General features: G+C 44.7%; 1 protein-coding gene across 1 annotated transcript; it reads right to left on the bottom strand.

The window, feature by feature from the left end:
• Positions 1-4,544: 4,544 nt before the first annotated feature.
• Positions 4,545-6,941, bottom strand: LOC136443018 (uncharacterized). The gene is made up of 4 exons (XM_066440066.1): positions 6,916-6,941; positions 5,456-5,806; positions 4,932-5,261; positions 4,545-4,860 (listed from the first exon to the last, which is right to left on the bottom strand). The coding sequence occupies exons 1-4, from the start codon at positions 6,939-6,941 to the stop codon at positions 4,545-4,547; spliced, it is 1,023 nt and encodes a 340-aa protein (XP_066296163.1).
• Positions 6,942-10,573: the final 3,632 nt, after the last annotated feature.

The following is a 10,573-nucleotide window of genomic DNA, read 5'->3' on the forward strand; positions in this document are numbered from 1 at the left end:
CGTTTGACCGCTGGATGTTGAGCGTGTAAACACCAGAGGCGTTTGGGAAAGAACATTCGAAAAGCGTAGAAGAACGGAGATACTTGATGGAGATTAACCGGGTGCTCTTGCCGAAGCCGGTCGGGAGGGTGCCGAGGCACACCGGGGCGCTGTAGTGCGTTCCTCCGTACCCTGCCCAACCGCAAGGCGACCCGGTCGCATCTCCACCTGGACAGTAGCAATGCTGACTGCCAGTACTACAGCTGTCTGGGCAGTTCTGAGACCCTGTAAAATAAGTGAACAGCAGAAGGAGCAAAAGCGATGCATTTATCCCCCTCATATTGAGAGCTAGATATGATTTCGTGCACGGGCGTTGCTGCTCGTTTACCTGTCTTCGTGCAATATTGCCTGAATATAAACATCTTTGTTATTAATATACATTGTGTGCGTCACATAATCAAGCTGACCCCGTTGTTAGAAAATATTTAGCTATGATTTGTCTGTTGTTGCTCCATCAAACCTGTGGAGACTACTTTAGCTATGTTTTATGTGTTTTTAAGTTTATTGGAGTACAAGTCTCACCTCTAGCTGGCTGTCTAGACTCTAAGTGACAACTACTCTTCCAGGAGAGAACACAACAAGAACATAAATAACAAAGGGGATAATAATAACAATCAACATACAGCGAATATAACATACAATACTTTCAAAAAGACAAAGCGTATGTGTTGTTTGTATAATGACATTGTACAACACAAACTCAGTGAAATTCTTGAGAAGAGGCAAGAGACATGTAAACGATAGATTGAATGGTAGCATAGCCTTATATGTCTTTCTGTTTTGTAAACGATAGATAAAGTGTAGCATAGCTTTAGTTGTTTTGTTTCTCCCATTGTTAAGGAACGCTGCAAGTGATGATTATTTACGTAAACGTTTCACGGTAATAGTGAAACTACTGCATTTTACTTACTCTCCAAGCAGAGGTTGAATGGGCAGATCGTCACCGTTTTATCATATGCCGTTTTTTTTTTCCGCTAGCCCATAGCCAGCGAAAAAAACCCGGCATATGACAAAACGGTGACGATCTGCCCATTCAACCTCTGCTTGGAGAGTACATTTTGCTCATGTTGGCAAGAACGTGCAAATGAAGATCATCATCATCATTAATTAATGGCAGGTCCGGACATTTCTTAGTCTCTGCAAAATAACTAGAAAGCAAACTGAATAAAGGCGATGTCTTGCTTTGACTCATATGCAGAAATGGATTTACATATATTTACATACATATGATCAAGGGAATTTTTGGCACTTTTTTCAAGTACACAAGCTTTTCAATGATATGACATATAATGATAATAATGAAGAAACATAGGGGATATGATCAAGGGAAAGTTTGGCACTTTTTTCAAGGACAATACACAAACTTTTCAATGATATGTAACACATAATGCTAATCATGAAAAAACTAACATAGGACCAAGGGAAATTTTTGTATCTTTTTTTCATGAAATACTCACATAAGTAGCGTTGGTGTTCGGCCCATGAATATGAATATATCGTATGTTATCGTATGTTCCAAGAAATCGTATATCGTATGTTATCGTATGTTCCAAGAAATCCGTCTGACCCAGTTGGCGGATTAATATTTTGCTTTGATTAGTCTGCGGGGTTTCCGTTTTCTTTCTGTTTAAAATTTTGACTCCAAACAATACTGTTGTTTTTATCATTCACAAAACAGTTATACAGCTTTAATGTAATGGTACAAAATCGCAAAGTGTGCATTTTGGGTATAAAATCCCTCTCTTTCAGAAGCAGCAATAAATAACTTCACAATCTAGATACAAATTCATAGGCGGTTCTAAAGAATCCATTCCTACCAATTTCTTGTCTTATTTCGTTCAACAGGGTTTAACAACAGCCGTGAACATAACCTAGCAATTTTGGAGCAATATCGTATGAATCTTGAATTGATATTGCCACCCTTGTGGTAATGAAAGGGACTAAACAAATGAAGACAAAACATAATCTGTTTCTTGATTGTTTGAACTTTATTCATTCATGAGAAGCTCAAATCAGCATTCCTGTCGATTCTCATTGAAGTCATCATGAGGGAGGAGGTAAAAAATATGCAGAATAGAATATAACAAAGATACAGATACCATGATAGAAGTCCTAATAAATCAATAAACATATCATGTGAAGGATATTCTCAATCATCACGGACTTGGATATATATGGATGAATCCTAAATGTTATAAAGTAGACTATATTGAACACCAACTTAAATGCAGACTACAGGATGCACATATACAAGAGTGGTTTAGTTGTGTAAGCAATAATTCAAAATTGTCCCTTCTTCACAAATCCAAAAATCATTATGTACAAGAAAAATATCTTTATGATGTGAATAATGTTGAAATCCGTAAAGCGATAACACAGTTAAGAATCAGTAGCCATATATTGAATATAGAAACAGGTAGATACTTTAATGTAGCTCCCGACCAAAGCTTTTGCCCATTCTGTCCAAATCGAATAGAGGATGAGTTTCACTTTATTATGGAATGCACTAAATATGATGCTTTACGCGATGAGTTATTCACCTCTCTCAATTCAAGTACTTCAGATTTTAAGACGCTCAATGCCACAGATAGATTTGACTATATATTTAAATGCAACAGCCCATACAATGTTAAAATAGGCAAATATGTAAAAGATTGTTTTGTTTTTAGAAAAAATAGTGGTACTCAAAATTAGCTCAACTTTAATAATGTAAAACATAAGATACTTATTTTGTTGTAGTCAATAGTTTTATTCCATACTTATGTCTTGTTCTATGTTGACTGTTGTTGCCATACTTTGTACCTGCTACAATAGTCGCGCAATAAAGTTCTTTCTTTATGTATCTATACAACTTCCTCATGGCTACCAGTGTCAGTCTTACAGTGATGTTTCTTTTGTTATAAAGAAAGTCACTTCTGAAGGCCGCGGTTCAATCGACTGGCTCTTCTTCTAAATCCACAACATCTGCAGCGTCGATGACGTCACTTTTCTGTCGAGTAAACACGCGCATGTGCAGTAAGAATGGTATCAGTCCTCCTACCACTACGCATGCGCCGCCCAACAGGAACGTTCCGTCATAGCTGCCCGTGACGTCACGTAGTGCTCCTGTGAAAAGAAATCAATGAAGACGCCATGATGTTATACTCTAAAAAACTATTCCCCGATATTTTTTGGGGTGCCTGTTATTTCCATCTGAGTACGCTGGTGAAATTTTCCTTATTTGAGGGTATAATTTTATTTCGTTACTATCCCATACAAAGTAGTTTTATCAAATGTCAACCCTTGATATTGAAAAAATAAATTCGACTAATTTCAATATATTGATGCTATTTGAGATAAGCGTATTGAGAACACGAAAATATCTATCAGATTTTGGCATAATTTTGTAATACAATCCTTCTCAAGTCCCAAGTACATTGATTTTTAAGTCAATTTCCAAACCTAATTGTAGCCCCGCACAGTAGTTGCCATAGGTTATGGCAATGAAATTAAATAAGATAAAACATAATATGATAAAATGAAATATAAAAATAAAAATAAAGTAAAAGACATAAAACCCAAAATGCAATGATATAAAGTCAAATGAAATTAATACAACGTAATGAATGATAAAGACGAATAACTCCAGAAATTTACCTGAAACGGGCGGTCCCACTAGAGTAGCGATCCCTTGCATGAACATGCTGATTCCCATGGCGCTGGGGAGTTTGTTGGTGTCCACCAAGTCTGCCGCTGTAGTGACGGTTAGAGGGGCGTATGCACCTGACAGCAACCCAAAGGCAACACTCCAGGCAACCATACTGCCGTACGACGTTGCCAGTGGAACAACCATCATCATTCCGCCTAGGAGCGACCCTGCCGTCGAGTACTGGTCAAGACGTCGAAACTTCTTCTACTCGGGTAGTAGTCCAATGAGCAATCGACCCACCATGCCTACAATGCCTAGAATAGACACGAGGAAAGCGGCAGGGTATTCCTCTTCGCACAAAAATTTCGCGCGCGGGACGAGGTAAATGCTAGAAGCTTGGCGATTGGAAACCACTGCCAGCCTGCGTCCTGCTGTCCAGACACGCCCCTAAATCAGCGTCACTGTCAGCCTGCTTCCTTCCGTCCTGACACGCCCCTACATCATCGTCACAGCCAGCCCGCTTCCTTCCGTCCAGACACACCCCTACATCATCGTCACAGCCAGCCCGCTTCCTTCCGTCCAGACACGCCCCTACATCAGCGTCACAGTCAGTCTGCTTCCTTCCGTCCAGACACGCCCCTACATCAGCGTCACAGTCAGTCTGCTTCCTTCCGTCCAGACACGCCCCTACATCAGCGTCACAGCCAGCACGCTTCCTTCCGTCCAGACACGCCCTACATCAGCGTCACAGCCAGCCCGCTTCCTTCGGTCCAGACACGCCCTACATCAGCGTCACAGCCAGCCCGCTTCCTTCCGTCCAGACACGCCCCTACATCAGCGTCACAGTCAGTCTGCTTCCTTCCGTCCAGACACGCCCCTACATCAGCGTCACAGCCAGCCCGCTTTCTTCCGTCCAGACACGCCCTACATCAGCGTCACAGTCAGCCTGCTTCCTTCCGTCCAGACACGCCCCTACATCAGCGTCACAGTCAGCCTGCTTCCTTCCGTCCAGACACGCCCCTACATCATCGTCACAGCCAGCCCGCTTCCTTCCGTCTAGACACGCCCCTACATCAGCGTTACAGTCAGTCTGCTTCCTTCCGTCCAGACACGCCCCTACATCATCGTCACAGCCAGCCCGCTTCCTTCCGTCCAGACACGCCCCTACATCAGCGTCACAGTCAGTCTGCTTCCTTCCGTCCAGACACGCCCCTACATCAGCGTCACAGTCAGTCTGCTTCCTTCCGTCCGGACACGCCCCTACATCAGCGTCACAGCCAGCCCGCTTCCTTCCGTCCAGACACGCCCTACATCAGCGTCACAGTCAGCCTGCTTCCTTCCGTCCAGACACGCCCCTACATCAGCGTCACAGTCAGCCTGCTTCCTTCCGTCCAGACACGCCCCTACATCATCGTCACAGCCAGCCCGCTTCCTTCCGTCCAGACACGCCCCTACATCATCGTCACAGCCAGCCCGCTTCCTTCCGTCCAGACACGCCCCTACATCAGCGTCACAGCCAGCCCGCTTCCTTCCGTCCAGACACGCCCCTACATCAGCGTCACAGCCAGCCCGCTTCCTTCCGTCCAGACACGCCCTACATCAGCGTCACAGTCAGCCTGCTTCCTTCCGTCCAGACACGCCCTACATCAGCGTCACAGTCAGTCTGCTTCCTTCCGTCCAGACACGCCCCTACATCAGCGTCACAGTCAGTCTGCTTCCTTCCGTCCAGACACGCCCCTACATCAGCGTCACAGCCAGCCCGCTTCCTTCCGTCCAGACACGCCCTACATCAGCTTCACAGTCAGCCTGCTTCCTTCCGTCCAGACACGCCCTACATCAGCGTCACAGTCAGTCTGCTTCCTTCCGTCCAGACACGCCCCTACATCAGCGTCACAGTCAGTCTGCTTCCTTCCGTCCAGACACGCCCCTACATCAGCGTCACAGCCAGCCCGCTTCCTTCCGTCCAGACACGCCCCTACATCAGCGTCACAGTCAGTCTGCTTCCTTCCGTCCAGACACGCCCCTACATCAGCGTCACAGCCAGCCCGCTTCCTTCCGTCCAGACACGCCCCTACATCAGCGTCATAGTCAGCCTGCTTCCTTCTGTCCAGACACGCCCCTTCTTTAGCGTCAGTCAGCCTGCTTCATGCTGCCACTACCACAGGTTTAATTGTTTTGCATTTCCTGTTCAAGAGGTCTGAATAATATCGCTTAAAACATTAAGCAGTTGAAGGAGATGGCAGAGAAATCCATGGAGGTGGGAAGCCAAATTCTGGCCACTGGCCCTCCTCCTTCTACTCCCGGAACACATGGGAAACGTCCTGTTACACTGCGTGTAGGCATACATCAATTACTTGTTTATATTTCCTTGTATTGTAAGCCTGGTAGTGAGGCAACTGATTGACAAAGCCAAGGTCTACTGAGGTATTTCAATCATACATTTCCTTCACGTCTCAATGTTTGTGGCTTAAATTATCTTCCTTTTTTTGTCAACCATGTTCTTGCATAGAATGTGTTCTTGTTCACAAATGAAGCATTGTTAAAAGTGCTTAAGAGTTAGATGTGTTGAAAAATGTGAAATAAGGATTTACATATGAATAAATAATGTTTCAATGTATTTCAGGTTTTGTGCTGAAGATGGCAAGCAATCCAGACTGGAAGGATGTCAACCTAGGACAAATACATAGGATCTTCGGCAACAAGTGTACCTCAGCCAACAGGGGAACTAAACGAAAGCTACATGTCTGAGAACAGCTAAGTTCTTCCCAGAGACTGGCGACAGGGCCGAGGCCCGGAGAAACAGCAAACAGATAAGGAACGCACGGTATCTTGCCAACAAGAATGATCGGCCAGAGGGCTACAGAGGTAACCTTGTAGGCCACATACAGGCACTAGAAAATCGTGTTCTGTATGATCCTTTCGTGCAACGAGTGTCCTCAGGAAAGCATATGGTCCCCTGATATTTGTCACTCGTAAGGATACAGGAGATAGTCCAATTTTTGCAGGGCCCATATTGATTCATGGGAACTAAGACTTTATGACGTTTACCGAATTCTTCTGCCATATTTCAAGCAAGTCGTTGGCCTTAGATGCTGAATGCCATCCAGTGGTTGGATCGGATGATGAACGCTCAATACGGAAGGCAATTACCGCAGCTTTCATCAAGGGTCCTCGCATCAGCTGCGTCAGGCACCTCCGCAACAACGTAGCGGACTATCTACGGGACACTGTAGCTATGGATGCCCAACAATGGGAGAACGCTCCTGGACCCCATGTTCGGTTGTGACGGGGTAACATCAGCTACAAATGAGGGGATCTTTGACATGACAAGAAAAGAGACGATGATGAGAAGCCAGCTACACAGTTTCAGTCAGGGTTAAGTACAGGCGAGACGCGTCTTCATGACGATGATTCGCTAGGTGTCTCACATGTGTAGGATGTGTCAGAAAAAAGTGGTGAACGGACCTTTGGCATATGAAGCAGCTGAGAGCCGTTTCAAGACATATCTGACAGAAATGGGCAAATACGAAGGTGACCGTGACCATCCAGGGCTCCAAATGCGAGTACGGGTGTAAGGCAGGGAATGGGCACTGCAACCACAGCAAAGGCCTTTTTACTTGATGTGCCATTTTCTGGGATGGATATCTGTTTCTACAATACAAAGTAAGACATCCCTCCCTCAGATATGGCACATGCCGGTTGTTTCTCTGCACATAAACAAGGTCACAGCTGTACAGAAGACAACCAAGAGGAAACGCGTGGAAGAAGGTACCTTGCGAAACCTGTACTGTCCAGTGCCCCAACCTATATCCATGACGAAAGTCGCTAACGTCGCCAAAAATACAAATGCACACAACCGATTGTAAACATTATGTTTACGAAAACATACGGAAAGCCTGGTGACTACCGGATTGTTTCGGATTTTTGTTGTTGCATTTTTGTTGGCTATAACTAGCGGTGAACTGGGGAAAACAAAAGAGAAATGGTCAGCCCGATGCGACCCGCCAAAATTGTAATGGGGCACTGGCAGTGGGGCGCACAATTTTTTTCCCTCGGCCCACCAACTCACTGGCGACCACGGCGCCTCCGTTTGTCTGCTATAAAGCCACCTTAGGTTTTTACGTGTCGCCGGTGGGAGACAGAAATGGTCTGAATCGACTTCGCATGCTGTGGTTCATTTAGTGATAATAATAATAATGATAACATTTGGGCTTTATTATAGTGCAGGCAGGGGAACCACGCGGGGTGCCCCGTGGACTCGGGGTACCCCGCGGGGCCCCGCTTTTTACACAAACCCTAAACCAACATACAATGCTTTCCCACTCCCAGTTTCTTCATGTCCTCACTCAACGCCAACCCTAGGTTATTATTGCTAAAAAATGCTACCACACTTAAAGGAAGCCACCGGCACCGTAACACCGGCAGATGCTGCAACACATGTGAAGGAAGGTACCAGTGAATGCCATACTTTGTACCTTGTACAATTGTTGTGCAATAAAGTTATATTATGAAACACTGGCAGACGCTGCCACCACCACTGAACAGCCAAACCAATAAAATGAAATAAACTGATGCGAGCGTGCGAATTAAAAAAAGGCAAAATAAATAAGTTGCCTTCATCATGAAATGTACATGGTCAGGACGGTTGAACAAATGACTAACACACAGAGTATGGAATCGGACAAAATTTGATCCATATAATCAAATTAACATGGCCTTAAGTACCCACAAAATAAACGCGAAACTGGACTGGTTTCTCTGGTTTTACAGGGGGAGGACTGACATGGAGCCCTACAAGGGAACACTTCTCACTTACTGGGAGAAAGGGAAGAAAACAACAGGGATGTGGAAAGTAAAAGAATGACGGAGGAGGCAGCTCTGTTGACTGAGCTTCCCGTGGCCATAATCAAGGTAAGAATTTTGCGTTTACAATTGAATGAAGATTTTATTTAACATACAGAAATGTCTCACAGGACTAAGTACAGGCAAGGAGATTAAATTCAGATTGAACCTGACCTTGGTACAAGTCATAACAAAGAGAACTTTGATCACAGTGTACACACGTATGCAGTACTTGCAAGCTAGTACATGTGTTTTGTGTGTTACAGTACTAAACTAGTGATCTTTTTGGTGAAATGTAAGAACAGAATACCCAGTGTGTTTTTGGAGTGAATGTTTGTCTACATGCATTACTTGCACGGAGTACTGGGGTTTGTATCAGTTTATAAAGTCTATCTGTCATCCCGCTAATGTGATGCCCAGACTGACACATTTGGACCGTGCAGCAACGGAGATAAAACACACCAAATTGCAGGAACAAGCAAAAATGGAGGAGCTGAAGCAAACTCCGAATTGGAAAGACAAACCAGCAGCGGAAAGGGAAGAGTTATCTGAAGTCATGGGCCTCACGTGCAGTATGCATAAACTGTATCATGTGACTGAGGTCATGACTAAAGCCAACTGTGTGTACCTGCAGGGTGAAAGTCAGCCAAGCTCTAGTGGCAGAAAGGCAATGGTCGGGGCAAAAAAACATGTGTATGACACTGAGAAGCTTCTATGTACAGTATCAATGAAAGAAATCGCGGAAGGGAAAGCCTTTAAGGCATACTGTCCTGCTACAGAAGTAGTTGATGAAGCTGGCTGCTAGCTTTTCAAGCCTATTGTTGGCTCAGTCAAGGTACTTTATCTTTTTGTTGAATGCAATCCTGACATACTCCGGACAGGAGTTCATAAAGACTTTTCTCCTTCACCAGCGGGGCATGAAGGGAGGCTATGATTATGATATTTCTTTGTTGAGATAGGCTTACTACATGTATTACTATTTGACTTTTCATCAAGAGTAACAGTCACCTGAGTATGTAAAATTCTTTATTCTACTGTCGATATATACGTGGAGCAATGATTCTGTATTATGTAAACTCTAATTGTATTGTACATATGAGGATAAAGACTTCACTTACATCTTGAAATAGAAAAAAAAATTGACTCTAGAACTGTGAAGGAATGGAATCGTCTTCCAGAACGTATAGTTAAAGCAAAGACTCTAGAGGCATTTAAGGGTACCCTTAGCACCTTGTGGTTTATAAATCCAGCTACGGGTGGCGTACCGTTGCATATTTAAGTTATTAGGGGGAAGAGCCGTCAGCAAAAGGTCTTACCTATGACATTGTTTCACGTCTCATGGAGCTCTACGTCCATACAGGTCGTACACTTTACTGTGACAATTACTACACGTCCCCACAGTTATTCCTAGACTTTTCAGACGCCAACATACACACTTGTGGCACCAAGCGGAATAGAATGCCTTCAAAGATGTTACCCTGACTACCCCACAACAGATGATCTGTATGACCAATGGCGCCCTCCTGGCCATGAAGTACGAGGACAGAAGGGACGTCAAGATGCTGACAACAGCACACAGTGCAAAGATGGTTGGCACTGACAAGCGCACCCGCGACGGACAGGGAAGTGAAGAAAAAGCCGGATTGTATCAACCAGTACAACAAGTATATGGGGCCGTTGATACATCTGATCAGATGGTCGCGTACATGAGTTTTCATAGGCGTACCTTGAAGTGGTGGAAGATGGCATTTTCCACATCTATAGCCTTGCCATCTGCAATGGATACCGTTGGTACAGGGAGCAGTACAGGGCCACTAATGAAGATCCTAACAAGACGCGTACGTCAACACTTCACAAGGTATTCAGGAGGGAGATCGCGAAAGAACTGATCGCCTCCTCGGACTATGTCAAGGTGGGAAGGAGAAGTCTGGGTGCAGGTGGCGCTGTCCTGCAACGGCATACCGCTGGCCATTTCCTGGAGAAGATTCCTTGTCTGCAATGAGAAAGAGTCGCAGAATTTGCCAGCGCCAAAGAGTAAACGGGTAAACGGTACGGTCGACGATC

This window comes from Branchiostoma lanceolatum, chromosome 10 (genome assembly GCF_035083965.1).
Source record: "Branchiostoma lanceolatum isolate klBraLanc5 chromosome 10, klBraLanc5.hap2, whole genome shotgun sequence".
Lineage (NCBI taxonomy): Eukaryota > Metazoa > Chordata > Leptocardii > Amphioxiformes > Branchiostomatidae > Branchiostoma > Branchiostoma lanceolatum.